The 18324-nt window shown below is 43.2% G+C and overlaps 1 protein-coding gene across 1 annotated transcript in view; it reads left to right on the top strand.

Annotated features, from left to right (window-relative positions):
* EXOC3L4 (exocyst complex component 3 like 4) overlaps nt 1-18324 on the top strand; it is a 172473-nt gene that overhangs the window by 125665 nt on the left and 28484 nt on the right. Inside the window, exons 8-9 of the mRNA XM_077463717.1 lie at nt 3327-3441; nt 15576-15698. Coding sequence (XP_077319843.1) covers nt 3327-3441; nt 15576-15698 — 238 coding nt within the window. The remainder of the gene's footprint in view (nt 1-3326; nt 3442-15575; nt 15699-18324) is intronic.

An 18324-nucleotide genomic window follows, 5' to 3' on the forward strand; every position in this document is an offset into this window, starting at 1 on the left:
AGGCCCCCATTAGGAGCTATCCTAATGGGGCCTTCTATCGCTATTATTAGGCCTCTATGCTGCATTAGCTCATGTTTCAGTGCCTCCTGAGATTTCTGTTGATAGATGTATTATGATTAAATTTCCTTTCCATTCTCAAATAATCCATAGTGATGTTTCCTGCACGTATTGTTCTGCTGAGCTATGTTAAAATGGCAAACCTGAGGGACTTCAGAGCTTAGCAGCTGTTTGTAGCAATTGCAACATATCCTCCCCAGGACCACCGAATGCAAGAACACCTCTTCATACCATTGTTAGAGTGAAGACAGACCCATTGGGGGGGGGGGGGGGGTTGGGGTGGCTATTACTAACCTTTTTTAAAAGGGACTTTTATTCTGACCCTGGTTTTTGCCACCTAGTGAGACACTGACCTGACTTAAAGCGGGATTCCACCCTAAAGTGGAACCTCCGCTGAACGGATCCCTCCCCCCTCCGGTGTCACAATTGACACCTTTCAGGGTTGAGGGGGGTGGGAGTCTACGCCATTTCCTGCCCTGCCGCGCTGTCTGCTGGGACACACACGGGTCCCAGTGACAGCGCGGAGATTTCCTATTGCGCGGCGTGGCTCGCGCATGCGCAGTAGGGAACCGGGAAGTGAAGCTGATTCGCTTCACTTCCTGATTCCCTCACCTAGAATGGTGGCGGCAGCAGCCGAGGGCCGAGCGATCGATCGGCCTCGGCTGCCGGCATCGCTGGCCCCCGGGACAGGTGAGTGTCCATTTATTAAAAGTCAGCAGCTGTAGTATTTATAGCTGCTGGCTTTTAATATATATTTTTTTTTTTGGTGGAATCCCTCTTTAATTATGCAGAGTGAGATATTAGACTTTTAAGACTTCACTGACTGCATGCTTGTTGAGGGCCAGGGTATCACTACAGTAGGTAGCAAAGCCATATTGAGGAGGATGATGGCCATGCTGCCTGTACAATTCTGAAGCTAGGTGACAGACTTTTGTCCAAGGTTATCTTTAAAACCCAAATTTTTGTTATTTTTGATAGCATAGGAAAGGGTTGGAGGCTCAATCTTATTTTTTTATCTCCCCCATTAGGACAGGAAAGGCTTAGAACTTCTGACAGTGTTTTTGTTGCTGTCCACACATTCCTGGCTTGGTGACAATGGTGCCTACATTTCTTGTATGGGCATCCTAGGGACAGGACTAGGGTGACCATGTGTTCTGGATTGTCTGGGACAGTCCTGCATTTTGCAGGTCTGTTACGGACAGTCCCGTATTTTGCAGGTCTGTCCCGGACAGTCCCGCATTTTGCAGGTCTGTCCCGGACAGTTCCGCATTTTGCCGGTCTGTCCCGGACAGTCCCGCATTTTGCCGGTCTGTCCCGGACAGTCCCGCATTTTGTCGGTCTGTCCCGGACAGTCACGCATTTTGTCGGTCTGTCCCGGACAGTCCCGCATTTTGCCGGTCTGTCCCGGACAGTCCCGCATTTTGCTGGTCTGTCCCGGGTACCGGGCACCTTCCTCCTAGAACAATACAGTGTCATGGAATACAGTAGGGATCCGAACTGTCACTGGAGATGAGGCTGAGGTTCCGCCCACTGTGTGTCAGCCCACAATGGAACTATTATTTCCCTTTACAATACATGTAACTAGCACCTCACAGCCACACAGCTTAGGACACGCCCTCCGCTCACCTCCCCTCTCTGGCTGTAGCAGAGTCACAGCCTCACTGTATGACACCTCACAGCCCGCCGCTCTCACACCCGGCTCCGGTGACGTCCGTCGTGTGTCGGTGCAGCACAGCTGAGCCCCCTGTTTTCACAGAGCTTCCTGAAACAGACAGAGACACCTGGGGAGCCCCCCCCCCCCCCCCCCCGATTCGCTACTGGAAATGGAAAGGCATGGCTAGATGGCCAGACGTCACTCCAGATGGCAACAGAGTTTAAGCAGGAATAGGGAATTCTTTCAAATGTTGAAACCTCCATTTCAGGGAGAATAGTGACACTGGCACTTGTAGTCCTTCACTTTTGCACTTTTGGGAGATTTGACCCGCCCCAACCCCTACAGGTTACAGGTCCCAGCATGAACCTGTGAAATCTATGGGGTCACACGCTTAGATCTCAGGGGTTAATACTGGGACTTGTAATCCATCACTTTTGGGGGGGGGGGTCACGTCCTTAGATATCAGGGGTTCATGCTGGGACTTGTAGTCCATCACTTTTTTGGGGGGGGGGCAACTTCCTTAGATATCAGGGGTTCATGCTGGGGCTTGTAGTTCTTCAATTTTGGGGGAGTCATCATTAGATGAGGGGATCATGCTGGGACTTGTAGTCCTTCAATTTTGGGGGGAGTCACATCATTAGATATGAGGGGATCATGCTGGGACTTTTAATCCTTCACTTTTGGGGATGTGAGTCCCCCCAAAAGTGAACGACTACAGGTCCCAGCATGAACCCCTCAGAGCTAAAGATATGACACCCACCCCCTGCCCCAACAATTGGCAAAAAAAGTATAATAAATCATCTTTTTTTTTTTAGGGGCGGGTGTCACTGAATGGCAGTTTGGGAATGTGGTCACCCTAGGCAGGACATGAGGGGAATCCTCCCCACAGGATGGGTGGGAGGTCTATTGCTAGAGCGTTTTTTTTTTCCTTGGGAGAGTGCATGTGATCAGCACAGGGCCAATCAGCACTTTTCAGACAGAGGTCATGCAGCCTCAGAGGAGAATGAAAACTCCTCCTACAAGCTTTAACCAGACACTGATAGATGTCAAAAGACTGCTATATACTGCTGATGAGAAAATGTATTTAGCAGTTTATATTTTCTAAAATAATGTCATTTCCATGTTCTGTGTACTGTGGGAGACCAGATATAGTGAATGCAGGCTCCGGGGTTTAGTAACACTTTAACATTTAGTGGAGTCAAGGAGAGACTTTGCCTTTTTTTTTTATTCTATATGATTAAAATCTCCACCAGTAAAACAATCTCATAGCTGCCAGTACAAGCAGCTGGTGTTCTGTTTCAAAAACAGTGAAGAACTATTTTTTAGTTTAGGCCGGAGTTCACGATCAAAGTCCAACCTGAACTTCCTTTCCTATTTCCAGACCCGACTTTAAAGGCAAGGATATTATTATCTCTCCGGGAAAAAATTGATGTTTTCTTGCTTTGCTTCCTTTAGAGCCTCTGATGGAATTTGGTTTCTCTGGGCAGCAAAACAAAAAGCGATCGGCAGAGTCTTGAGGTGCTCCGGGTCCCCTCACATGGTCTGCAAGGTTCTTTCCAGCAGCTCAGTTTACCGAAAGTTGTTCTAACTTGACAATAAACTTTTCTCTTTTTAGACACAACACAACGCAGTCAGACGCCGATGAGTGCCGCGTGGCGGAAACCAATATAAACACTGCAATAGAGACTCTCAAGCAGCACATATTCCACCTCTTTACAAAGGACACTAAGGTGAGACGCATTTATTTATAAGGGATTTTATTGTAACTAGACATGTGCAATTCGTTTTTTAAATGAATTTTGAAAAAATCATTAATTTCCGAATTTTTCAATTTCTGAAATTTTCAATTTCCGAAATTTTCAATTTCCGAAATTTTCAATTTCCAAAATTCCAAAAATCTGAAATAACTAACTAATAATAAATATTAAATTATAGGTATTGGCTGTGAGTGAACGTATATGAAAGAATTATCTGAAATAACAAATTCCGTATCTAAACGAATGGAACGTAATGATCTAATAATAATAATAAAACCTTTTTATTATTATTATGTATTATTAATGTGTTCCATTCCATTTGTTTAGATGCGGCATTCGTTATTTTGGATAATTTGTAACTTCAGATAAATTCGGAAATTCTAAAAATTCGGAAATTTGAAAATCCAAATTTTTGGATTTCCAAATTCAGAATTTTTGAATTTCTGAATTTTCGAATTTCCGGAAAAAAAAAAAAAAAAATGAATAAAACAAAAAAATTATTTTGTCAGTGCACATGTCTAATTGTAACTATTTAAAAAGCAAATTGAACTGCTAAAAATTTGCAATAGGGACAAGAAGTGTTGGAAAATGGGGACAAGCCACAAAAATATCCCTCTATACCAGGGGCCCCCAAACCCCTGCTCATGGGTTACATCCGGCCCGCTTGTATTATTATTTTAATTGATACAGATACTTATATAGCACTGTCAATTTATAAATAATTCACATCAGTCACTGCCCTCAAGGAGCTTACATTCCAATGTGCCTAACTCACATTCATACATATACATACTAGGGGCCAATTTAGACAGGAGCCATCCAATTAACCTACCAGCATGTCTTTGGGGTGTGGGAAGAAACTGGAGTACCCCGAGGAAACCCACGCAGGCACAGAGAGGAGATGCAAACTCCATGCAAGTAGTGTCGTGGACAGTGGCGGCTGGAGATCAAAACTTTTTGGGGGGCGCAAACAAACTGAAAACTTCTGAAAAAAAACCCCCCATCAATTGCAGCCTCACTGTGCCCATCAAATGCAACCACTGTGCCATCAAATGCTGCCACTGTGCCCCTCAAACGCTGCCACTGTGCCATCAAGTGCAGCCACTGTGCCCATCAAACGCTGCCACTGTGCCCATCAAATGCTGCCACTGTGCCCCAAATGTTGCCACTGTGCCCCAAGTGCTGCCACTGTGCCCCCCGCCCGCCGTCTGCCCGGCACTTACCTTGTCTAGGGTAGGCAGCAGGGGACGGTGGCAGGTGGCAAGCGGTGTCCGGTGTCCTCCATTACTTCCCCGACCCTGATGTCTTCTCCTGCCCGCTCCTCCTCTATTATTGGACACCTGATAGGCGCCCAATCACAGCGCCTGCATTTCAGCCAATCAGATGACACAGGAATTCCTTCGCTTTGCTAGCATACAGCTGAGTGTGAAGCTATTAGAGCCTATGGCTTGTTTTTCAGGGGTTGGACTTGGCCCCTTAGTTCCAGTGAAGGGAACACTTAAGGTGTCAGCATACCAAGACATTTTGGACAATTTCATGCTTTCAACTTTGTGGGAATAGTTTGGGGATGACCCCTTCCTGTTCCAACATGACTGCGTACCAGTGCACAAAGCAAGGTACGCAGTATGGGGTGGAGGACCTCAAGTTCCTCCACCCCAAAAGAACACCTTTGGGATGAATTAGAGTGGAGACTGCGAGCCAGGCCTTCTCGTCCAACATCAGTGCCTGATCTCACAAGTGCGCTTCTGGAAAAATGGTCAAACATTCCCATAGACACATTGCTAAACCTTGTGGACAGACTTCCCAGAAGAGTTACATAGTTAGTAAGGTTGAATACCTGTCCATCCTAAGGGAGTGTCTACAATTGTCCCTATCCCTGTACATTGCACACTCACATCAGTCCCTACCCACAAGGAGCCCACAATCCAAGGTCCCCATTCATATACTAGGGCCAATTTTGGACAGAAGCCAATTAGCGTATCAGCATGTCTTTGGAGTGTGGGAGGAAACCCACGCAGGCACAGGGAGAACATGCAAACTCCGGGCAGGTAGTGTCATGGTTGGGATTTGAACCAGCGACCCTTTTTAATGCTAGGTGAGAGTGCTACCCACTACACCACTGTGCTGCCCATAAGTTGGCACTGTTATAACGGCAAAGGGTGGGCCAACTCCATATTGAACCCTACGGACTAAGACTGGGATGCCATTAAAGTTCATGTGCATGTAAAGGCAGGCGTACCAATACTTTTGGTAATATAGTGTGTATACAGTATACATACATACAGTAACACAGAAGAAGGCCCATTTCTTCTGCATGAGATGGCATATGTGCATACGATTGTCAGGAAGTGGTTAAAATAAACTTATCCCTAGAACAAGCAATCCAACAGTAAAAGACATTAGCTAAATGGACCAGGTATAAAGGACAAAACATGAGTCCTATGCTGGAATGACCCGGGTCACCTATGCCTAAAAGGTTATGATAAACATTCCATATAAAACACTAATTTTCTATATAATAATATGAAATAGTAATTATCTATGCAGTCTGTAAAAACCTAATTATCTATGTAGTAATTTGATTACATTTTATCCAATTAGCTTATTTGTTTGTTGATGGGTTGCTTAGTAGAATTAAATTACTTTAATTATGCACTAATGTGTTAACTGGATATTTACGTGTTCTTTGGATACATGTTGTTTTTTTACTAGAGTATTAAAAAATAAATTTGGCAATATTGCTAGCAATGCAGACTTTGTAGATCTACCATAGTTGGATATTTATTTTTTATTTTTTAGTTTTTTTTTGTAGATGGATATTTATGTTGTGTTTGTGTTGTATGCCCTTGTATTTTTCTGCACACTCGGGGGTAAAGGTCCCTTATGCATTGGTTATAATGATGGATAATAGGGGCAAGCGAAAATTCTAACATCTTGTTTCTCAGAGGTTTTAGCAAAAATCATCAAAATGAGTTGGGGTCATTAGGAAAGGTTTTTGCTTGTGTGTCAGGGCAGAGTAACACATACACAGCACATCTCTGCAATACATTACCCCATGTTGTAGCCCTTTAAGCCTTTTTGCTGCAAGTGCCATTTTTACCTCTTTTTTTTTTTTATGTGGTAAAAAGCATGTTAGGCCTGAAGAGTAAAACACCAAAATATTTTTCTGAAAGCAGAGACCCATGAAGAAGAAAATGGTGGTGGCGATTGTAACATGTTTATGTCACAATGCATACCTCCCAACATTTTGAGATGGGTATGAGAGACACCTACTTGCAAACTTATGCAGGTATAGGACATGCCCCCTGACACACCCCCTTAAAGGAGAATTAACCCAAAAAAAAGGTTAATTAAAACCAAAAGGACTTTTTTTGCCACTCTTATTTCTTTATATTGGCTTTTAGCATTTAGGCTGGGTTCACACTGCTGCGGCAGCAAGAACCGGATGTGATTCGCACCGCACTGCAGTGCAAATCACATCCGATCTCTGTGCGATGCGAGTTCAGCCATACAGATAGTATGGCTGAATTCGCATCGCACCCGCCACAAACTCGCACGGGACCCGTTTTTGGTCCGCAGCAGAATCGGATCGCATGGGTGTTCACACCATGCGATCCGATTCCTGTCCGAGTTTGCAGATCGCACTGCGATATGCGAACTGATCTGGGGGTGTCATTAACATTTCACTGACACTCCCAGCAGTCCACATAGGGCAGTGTGAACTGCCGGCGGGAGGCATGTGATGCGGGAAAACGCCGCGGATTTGCGGCGTTCCCGCATCGCTCCGGTGTGAACCCAGTCTTACAAATGCAGCAATTTTGAATTTAGATAAAAGGTTTATCACTGGGAAACACTTTTTAAAAGATAAATTTTATGTACAACTTTATAGATCAGACCAAAATGAGGGACGAATGAGGAGGAAAGAGGGACAGAGGGACATTGCTCCAAATCAGGGACAGTCCCTCCAAATGTGGGACAGTTGGGAGCTATGCACAGTTTACTACACAACTATTTATTAAACCCATATTTTCATGAAAAAATACACTAAGGGCTGGTTGACACCACAAAAAACGCACTCTAGATCCTTTCCGAAAGCATTTCTGCATGCGCATTGTTAAAGCACTTTTGGCGCATTCCAGTGCATTTTGATGCATTTCCAGCTGCTTTTTTTTCTTCTTTTTTTCAGATTTTTTTTTTTTTTTGCTCACTTGGCATGGAGATTTCTCTCTACGTTATGCATAATCCATGTCTCCTGCACTAAGTGCCCTTTCAGCCTTTTGGTATAATGCAGGGATCCTCAAACTACGGCCCTCCAGCTGTTGTGAAACTACACATCCCATGATGCATTGTAAAACTCTGACATTCACAGACATGACTAGGCATGATGGGAATTGTAGTTCCTGAACAACTGGAGGGCCATAGTTTGAAGACCCATGGTATAATGCATCTGTGTACACCCGTATCTTCCCAAATAAAACAGACATGACCACCATCCTCACACCCTTAGCTCCGCAGGCAGATTTGTCTCAAAAGCCTATGTTTTTGTTTATTTATAATAGCGATGACACTAGAGCTTGATGGCTTCACAATTGGCCAACCAAACTCAGGCATTCCTTCATATAGGAGGAGTTATCCCAATCTCAACCAATGATCAATGACTAGGGGAGTGTAAGGGCGTGTCTGTGCGGGGGCAGTGTGTATGATTTCCCGCCCTCTGTCCTTGTAAGCCGTGCTCTTCCACTAGACAAAGAAAGCCACATGGATGGCCTTTAGAAATCATGAACGCTGTCCCCGACCAAAACGCACTCAGACTCCCATTTTTACTGTTGGCGTGAATCCTTATTCTGCATTGAGAATAACGCATACCCGGATTATTCTACCATTCCTGCTGATGGGAGATTATATGCAGGGACACGCCACAGACCCTCCATGTGCTGATCAGACAAACAGAGACAAGAGCGTACACCCCCCCCCCCCCATAACCGATAATGTGCAGAGTGAACACATCCTTCCCAGACGATCGTCTGTGCATCACACAGGGGCGCTTTGCTGCCAGTCATATCCCCACTCTGCAAACACTTCTCTACAACCTCAGGAAGCTTTTCACTACCGAAACGGGTCTCAACTGGCGCCAGTCTACCGCGGTCCACTCTTTAGCCCGGGTTGCGGGAGAACTAACACTGGGAGACACTGTGACAATACATATTAAATACAATATGAAAATATTAGGGCTGTAGAAATTAAAGATTAATTCCTCGATTAATCTATTCATTTTTTTGTTTGATCAAAATTCTTTTGATTGGTACTCACCTCTTCGCCGGCTTCCGGGTCTTCAGGGAGTTCCGTCAGAGATCCAGTGATGTCACGGACATCGACGTCACTGGACTCCTCCCCCATTCCCCAAGTGTCTCCGTCTGCTAACAAAGGGAAGGGGGGAGGAGTCCGGTGACGTTGAAGATCTGATTGAACGTAACGGGTACGGGGAGGAGCTACACATGACATCACCCGCTGCTGCCCTACGGAACTAACACGATTGTCGGCTTTACATGCTGTGTTTTTATCATCATTATATGAGTAGTTTGTGTTTGAACACAAAAATTAAATCTTCTACTTAAGCGGTGAGCACTTAGATCTTTTCTTTCTACCCATGACCTTGCTGAGATCTAAGGAGACATGAGAGAAGTTTATGGTCTGTGTTAACCCTTTTCATAACCGCTTGCATGACCACCTGTTTGCACAGGGGTCCATGCCATAAGGTGAGAGCGATTAGTTAGACCGGAGGTGGAGGGATTGTCAGGCTACTGTGGAAAAAAAAATGACTTACATCAATGCTACAGTTTGAATTTAAAACGTATTTGTGTGAACTGTGAAGTTAAGTCATGGATTGTGGAAACGAACTAGTGTCGGGTGATTGTATATAGTATATACTATATTTACCACTGACTAATGCAGAGTTGTAATGCAAGGAGATCAGCTAAAAGTATTTGGATCTGTATGTGCGTTATAATTAATCAAAATTAGTCGATTAATTGATTTTTAAAAAAAACGATTAATCGAACTTGAAAATTTTAATCAGTAACAGCCCTAGAATATATGCTTAATTGTAAACAAAAAAGCATTAACAGTGCTCTATATGGATAGCATGAAGTTTGCAAACATATGGTGACTCATACAGTGGTGTGAAAAAGTGTTTGCCCCCTTCCTCATTTCCTGTTCCTTTGCATGTTTGTCACACTTAAGTGTTTCGGAACATCAAACCAATTTAAACAATAGTCAAGGACAACACAAGTAAACACAAAATGCAATTTGTAAATGAAGGTGTTTGTTATTAAAGGTGAAAAAAAATCCAAACCATCATGGCCCTGTGTGAAAAAGTGATTGCCCCCTAAACCTAATAACTGGTTGGGCCACCCTTAGCAGCAACAACTGCAACCAAGCGTTTGCGATAACGTGCAATGAGGCTTTTACAGCGTCCTGGAGGAATTTTGGCCCACTCATCTTTGCAGAATTGTCCTAATTCAGTTACATTAGAGGGTTTTCGAGCATGAACAGCCTTTTTAAGGTCATACCACAACATCTCAATAGGATTCAGGTCAGGACTTTGGCTAGGCCACTCCAAAGTCTTCATTTTGTTTTTCTTCAGCCATTCGGTGGTGGACTTGCTGGTGTGTTTAGGATCATTGTCCTGCTGCAGAACCCAAGTTCGTTTCAGCTTGAGTACACGAACAGATGGTCGGACATTCTCCTTCAGGATCTCTTGGTAGACAGCAGAATTCATAGTTCCTTTTATCACGGCAAGTCTTCCAGGTCCTGAAGCAGCAAAACAGCCCCAGACCATCACACTACCACCACCATATTTTACTGTTGGTATAATGTTCTTTTTATGAAATGCAGTGTTCCTTCTACGCCAGATATACTTGGACACACACCTTCCAAAGAGTTCCACTTTTGTCTCATCGGTCCACAGAATGTTGTCCCAAAAGTCTTGGGGATCATCAAGATGTGTTGTGGAGAAATTGAGACGAGCTTTGATGTTCTTTTTGCTCAGCAGTGGTTTTCTCCTTGGAACTCTGCCATGCAGGCCATTTTTGCCCAGTCTTTTCCTGATGGTGGAGGCATGAACGCTGACCTTAACTGAGGCAAGTGAGGCCTGCAGTTTCTTGGACGTTGTTGTGGGGTCTTTTGTGACCTCTTGGATGAGTCGTCGCTGCGCTCTTGGGGTAATTTTGGGCGGCCGGACACTCCTGGGAAGGTTCACCACTGTTCCATGTCTTCGCCATTTGTGGATAATGGCTCTCACTGTGGTTCGCTGGATTCCCAAAGCTTTGGAAATGGCTTTATAACCCTTTCCAGACTGATAGATCTCAATTACTTTCTTTCTCAATTGTTCCTGAATTTCTTTGGGTCTCGGCATGATGTGTAGCTTTTAAGGATCTTCTGGTGGACCTTACTGTGTCAAGCAGCTCCTATTTAAGTGATGCCTTGATTGTGAACAGGTGTGGCAATAATCAGGCCTGGGTGTGGCTAGAGAAATTGAACTCAGGTGTGGACAACCACAGTTATAGTATGTTTTAACAAGGGGGGCAATCACTTTTTCACACAGGGCCATGATGGTTTGGATTTTTTTTCACCTTTAATAATAAACACCTTCATTTACAAATTGCATTTTGTGTTTACTTGTGTTGTCCTTGACTATTGTTTAAATTGGTTTGATGTTCCGAAACACTTAAGTGTGACAAACATGCAAAGGAACAGGAAATGAGGAAGGGGGGCAAACACTTTTTCACACCACTGTATACTGCAGTGGAACCCCTCATGTAGCATCAAAAAATACATAAATCATGAGCAGTAATTATGATTAAGCCTATTTTTGACATTTGGTGTTTACAAGTTAAAATCCGTATTTTTTGTTAGAAACTTACTTAGAACCCCCAAACATTTATATATATATATATATATATATATATATATATATATATATATATATATATATATAGCAGAAAATCTAGAGAATAAAAGGGCAATTGTTGCAATATTTTATGTCACACGGTATTTGTGCAGTGATGTTTTAGACGCAACTTTTTGTGAAAAGGTACATTTTCATGAATTTAAAAAAACGAAACAGTAAAGTTAGCTCAATTTTTTTTTTGTATAATGTGAAAGATGATGTTACGCCAAGAAAATAGATACCAAACGTCACACTTTATAATTGCACGCACTCTTGGAATGACGACAAATTACGCTAAATAAAAATCTCTATAGGCGATGCTTAAAATTTTTTTTTTTTACGGTTACCAAGTTAGTGTTACAGAGGAGTTCTAGTGCTAGAATTATTGCTCTCGCTCTGACGATCGCGGCGATACCTCACATGTGTGATTTGAACACCATTTACATATGCCGCGCGAGCTTGCGGCGACGGGGCGCTTTAAAAATTTTTTTTCTTATTTATTTTATTTATTTTAATATTAATAAATAGTTTTTTTTTTAAAGTAATAGGTGGTGACAGGTACTCTTTATGGAGGGATCGGGGGTCTGAAAGACCTCCAATCCCTCCTTTGCACTTCAAAGTATTCAGATCGCCGTTTTCGGAGACTCTGAATACTGTATAATTTTTTAAAACCGGCGCCATTGGCAGCCGAGTAAACAGGAAGCGACGTCATGACGTCACTTCCGTGTTTACAATCAGTAAGCGGCTCCATTCCAGTCTGTCCCTAGCCACCGGAGGCATCGGATTTTTGATCTGGCCTCCCGGTGGAACGGGAGGCCCGGTAAGAGCGACGGGAGGCGGTGGGAGGGGGGCTGTCCCCTCCCGCCTCTCTGGTATAACAGCCAAGCGGCTTTTAGCCACATTGGTTGTTATCGCTCGAAAGCTGTTTACTGGCTCTAAAAAACAGTATCGGGATGACGCCTACAGCTGCGGGCATAATCCCAGTATAACCCCCGAAAGCCGAGTACACACATCTGCCGGTGCCGGTGGACATCATTGTCCACCGGTACCCGCCGATCAACCAGCAGAGTGGCAGATCGGTGGTCTGCCTATGTAAACAAGGCAGATTGCTGTTCTGACAGGAACCTCTCCCACTGTATTAAAACACAGGCTAGGCACAGTTAACCCTTTGATTACCCCTGATGTTAACCCCTTCCCAGCTAGTGTCATTAGTACAGTGACAGTGCATATTTTTGTAGCACTGATCACTGTATTTGTGTTACTGGTCCCCAAAAAATGTCAAAGGTATCGGTGTTCGAATGTCCGCCACAATATCGCAGTCCCACTTTAAGTCGCATATCGCCGCCATTAATAGTAGAAAACACTATGAAAACGTAAAAAAAAATTCCATAGTTTGTAGACACTATAACTTTTGCGAAACAATATAACAACCGGGGTAATTGGCGCTACCTATTTACCATGAGCCAATAATGATTCTCATTCCACCTAAATGACAATTATACCTTCTTACGGGAAGCCATACATCCTTTTTGAAAACTAATTATTTCTGTTGAAACCAGGAAGAAATACAGGAACAACTCCTACCAGAAACGTGTACAGTCACACAAATTATATAATGTGTCTCAAAACCAGCCCTAGTGAGTATGGTAAGTCTCATATAATCCCAAACAAATCATACATGAATCCTGTGAAAAAACTAAATACCAGAAAATAATACTAGGTGCGATTTTTCACAAAATCGCATCAGTGCTAGAATTCACCAACAATCTCCCCACTAGGATATAATAGTGAAAAAATCCAGCTTGATTCCTGAATGTGAAGAATAAATACAGTGAAAAAAGAACTAAATAAAAAATAACAGAAGATATAACAAAAATTATATATAGCTGAATGCGATTTTACCTTAAAATCGCATCGGTGCTAAATTATAATTGTGCCAATAATCTACCATCTAAAATATGTTAATGAGAATATATAGCTCAATAGCTAAGTGTGAAGAATGAATATAACAATGCAAATACTATTATTTATATAGAAGTGCATAAAAAAGTGCAGGTGAAAAAACAAAAAAATATATGAAAAAATATATAAAAAACAGCAAATTATATGACACAGCCCATGATGAGAAAAATATATATATAAAAAATATGTGTAAAGATAACCCTCAAAAAATAAAATTAATGAAAATAATAAATAAGGAAAAAATATATATATAATAAAAAATAAATAAAAAATAATAATAATAAAAATATATAACTAAAAGGAAAAGTATTGTCCAGTTGTCCAAAAGATATAGTCAATAGTGCAAATCCAACATAAAATGTTCAAAAAGTGACTTTAGTGCTTCTTGTGCAATCTTCAACGTGACTTCCGTGCTCCCCCACAAGGAACCCCACTCACCAGAAGAATGTACCCCTGCAGGGGTAGTTCGCCTTCAGACCAAATCTGCCGATGTTCAGCTCCTTAACCCGTAATTTGGTGATCAATCGTATCCAGAAGAAGATTCCATATATCCTCATAAGAAAAAAATTGTAGTCTCCATAGTGTAATCCGTATAAAAAATCAATTTATTTCCACAAAAATGATAAAAAACACATAAAAAACAGCAGTAAAAAACACAATGAAAAATCAAAAAAAGAAACACAAATCTCATATGATGAGAAAAAAATTGTGGAAGCGCAGTCCACCAAGAGATCTAATGTGTTAATTTATCCAGTACTCCGGTATTGCTCCAGAAAAAACAATATATAGTAAAATAGAGCTAGGGAAAAAAACGCTAATTGCTCTCTGTCCCAGGGAAAACAAGAAACTTCTTTGAGTAAAACACACACTTTAGGGCAATGTCCTGGGATTTTACACTGTTAAAAGCGGTAACTCTAATGTTATAATTCCCCTTGGGATAGAGCCCTTATGGCGCAAATTCCAATACAGCCGTGGATGCCGTACGGTGGATACGCAGCTTGCGCTCCACCTGCGTTCCAACCACCGTCGACAACCCGGAAGTGACGTAATCAGCGTAACTCCGTCGAACGCGTTTCGTCATTGACGTCTTCAGCGGCGGGAATTATATATATTATATTATATATATATATATATATATACATAGGATTTGTACACCTACTCCCGGTGTTGAATAGCGCGGTTTTTCTATTTTCATAATTACTATAACTTTTGCGCAAACCAATCAATATACGCTTATTGGAGTTTTTTTTTTTTTCATTTCAATCGTTTTTATTGGTAATTTTGCAACATTACTACAAGAGTGTAATACATTATGGAAAGCCGACTTTGATCCAATGTAATAAGGAACTGGGTGCATACAAGAAAAAGAAAGACAAAGTCAAACAGCCCAATAACACTCGGACCAATAGGTGGCTTCTCACTCATTGGTCAGGCAGTCAGGTCCCCGAAAAAATAAAATCCGAACAGTAGACAATAAACCTGAGATTCATTTGCATCATCTCTAATAGGGAGAAGTGTTGAATAATATAAAAGATATCGGGATTTTTTTTTACCAAAAATATGTAGCAGAATACATATTGGCCTAAATTTCTGAAAAATTTAGATTTTGTTTTTATTAGATATGTTTTAGGGCCGGTTCACACAGGGGGCCACACGAGGCGACACGACTTGCCGTGCCGCGACCTAACAAGTCGCCCCCGTTCTGTACAATGGAACCGTTCTAAGAGAAGCGACTCGAGTCGCTCCGACTCCGAAAAAAAGGTTCCTGTACTACTTTTGGGCGACCTCGGGGCGACTTGCACTGACTTCTATACAGAAGTCATTTGCAAGTCGCCGCTGAGGTCGCGGCAGGTCGCGGCGAGGCAAGTCGTGTCGCCTCGCATCGCCCCCCTGTGTGAACCGAGCCTTATAGTAGAAAGCAAAAAATATTGTTTTTTTTTTCAAATTTTTTGTCTTTTTTTTGTTTATAGTGCAAAAAATAAAAACCGCAAAGGTGGTCAAATACCACCAAAAGAAATCTCTATTTGTGGGGAAAAAAATACATACATTTTTATTTGGGCACAGTGTCGCACGACCATGCTTTTGTGAGTTAAAGTAATTCAGTGCTGCATTTACTTCCACTTTAAGACCAATTTAATATCAGTCACTGACATTTCTAATATTACTAATTGTTATTATTTCTTTAATGTTCTTCCAGCCTCATTTCCAGAAACTGATAACCAAGAAATGGCTAAAGAAGAGCACAGCATTCAGCGCTATTATGAAGTCGGCTAAAATACTATGCCAGTGCGTGAAGTATTTAACCAGCCCCCATGAAAAGGTAGGTGACTATCTGAGGCCATCTGATAGACATGTATAATATAGGACAGCAGTGCAGCACCAGGCCTAATGTTAACCTGCGGCCAGGCAATGGACTTGCAAATATTAACATATTGTTATCAGCTGGGCTTTTTTCTCAAAGGATGGGTGCAGGAACTCCCCCTTTCCAAGTCACCCCTTTTCTCCTCCCTAACCCACCTCCAAGCTCAATTCCTTGGTTCTCATGCCCTACCCACCTCTAAGCACCATTCCTTGGTTCCAGCTCCTTCCCACCTCCGAGCACCATTCCTTGGTTCCATCCCCTACCCATCTCCGATCAACATTCCTTGGTTCCATCCCCTACCCACCTCCGAGCACCATTCCTTGGTTCCATCCCCTACCCACCTCTGAGCACCATTCCTTGGTTCCATCCCCTACCCATCTCCGATCAACATTCCTTGGTTCCATCCCCTACCCACCTCTGAGCACCATTCCTTGGTTCCATCCCCTACCCACCTCTGAGCACCATTCCTTGGTTCCATCCCCTACCCATCTCCGATCAACATTCCTTGGTTCCATCCCCTACCCATCTCCAATCACCATTCCTTGATTCTATCCCCTACCCACCTCCAAGCACCATTCCTTGGTTCTATCCCTTACCCATCTCTGAGAACCATTCCTTGGTTCCATCCCCTACCCACCTCTGAGCATCATTCCTTGGTTCCATCCCCTACCCACCTCCAAGCACCATTCCTTGGTTCTATTCCTTACCCATCTCTGAGCACCATTTCTTGGTTCCATCCCCTACCCACCTCCGAGCACCATTCCTTGGTTCCATCCCCTACCCACCTCTGAGCATCATTCCTTGGTTCCATCCCCTACCCATCTCCGATCACCATTCCTTGGTTCCATCCCCTACCCACCTCTGAGCATCATTCCTTGGTTCCATCCCCTACCCATCTCCGATCACCATTCCTTTGTTCCATCCCCTACCCATCTCCGATCACCATTCCTTGGTTCCATCCCCTACCCACCTCTGAGCACCATTTATTGGTTCCATCCCTACCCACGTACGAGCACCATTCCTTGGTTCCACCTCCTACCCACCTCCGAGTACCATTCCTTGGTTCCATCCCCTACCCAACCCTGAGCACCATTCCTTGGTTCCATTTCCTACCCACCTCTGATCACCATTCCTTGGTTCCATTCCCTACCCACCTCTGATCACCATTCCTTGGTTCCATTCCTTATCCACCTCTGAGCACCATTCCTTGGTTCTATCCCCTACCCACCTACCAGCCAAATTCCTTGGTTCCATCCCCTACCCACCTCTGAACACTACTCCTTGGTTTCACCCCCTACCCACCTTCGAGCACCATTCCTTGGTTCCACCTCCGAGCACCATTCCTTGGTTCCACCCCCTAACCACCTCCCAGCACTGCCCTTTTAGAGAATACAGGACTACGTATCATTTTGTGGTGCTAAGTAATTTTTATGGAATTTTGTAATGTTAACAAAAAAGCAGTAAAATAGATCCCCTGCATCCAGTAACAACTGGGCCCCCGACGGCAACAATAGATTCACCTAACAACAATAGACCACCCGCGACAACATTTCCCCCCTTGCAACAATAGACTCCTGGCAGCAACATCTGATTTCCCCACTGCCATCATTACTAGACTCTTCATCGGCCAGCTGCAATAGCACAAATCCTCCCCACCATCCCCTTTCTAGCACAAATACCCCCAAATCCCCTCTCCTAGCACAAATTCTACCCACCATCCCCCTTCTAGCACTAATACCCCCTCCTAGCACAAATCGCCCCTGCTGCCCAAATCAAAACAAACAAAAAAATTTTAATGGCACATCACACCGCCCTTACACAGTGCACACCAGGGCAAATTATTCAGCACATCATGCGCAGGCTGGTGTGAACGGTCATTCAAGCAACATTTATTTCATTTGTTTATTTTGATCATTGGTGGAGTACACAACCACCCCATAGCACATATACTGCTACAGGGCAGCCGTGCTGCGCAGGATCATGTATATATGCGTGATCCTGCAGTTCTGGGTATTGGGCGCGAGTGCGCGGCAGCAGATCCCCACAGACCCAATGTCTGCCTGCACCCACTGATCGTTCTGTACACAGGCAGAACGGCCACGTAAACAAGACAGATTGCCGTTCTGTCAGAACAGAAGGCAAAGATCCTGTGGTGCTGTAAAGCAGAGACACCAATCCATGCCTTCAACTAGTAACAGCACCTCCCCCACAGTTAGAAAACACATTCTAGGCACACATTGAACCATTTCATTTAGGGCTGTGGAAATTAACCACTTAAGCCCCGGACCAATTTGCAGCCAAAGAACCAGGCCCTTTTTTGCCATTCAGCACCGTGTCTCTTCGACAATTGCGCGGTCGTGCGATGTGGCTCCCTAACAAAATTGACGTCCCTTTTTTTCACACAAATAGAGCTTTCTTTTGGTGGTATTTTATCACCCCTGCGGTTTTTATTTTTTGCGCTATAAACAAAAATAGAGCGACAATTTTGAAAAAAAAATAATATTTTTTACTTTTTGCTATAATAAATATACCCAAAAAATATATAAAAAACATTTTTTTTCCTCAGTTTATTCTTCTACATATT

This window comes from Lithobates pipiens, unplaced genomic scaffold, assembly GCF_037356315.1.
Source record: "Lithobates pipiens isolate NorthernLeopardFrog02 unplaced genomic scaffold, aLitPip1_a1.2 Scaffold_30, whole genome shotgun sequence".
Lineage (NCBI taxonomy): Eukaryota > Metazoa > Chordata > Amphibia > Anura > Ranidae > Lithobates > Lithobates pipiens.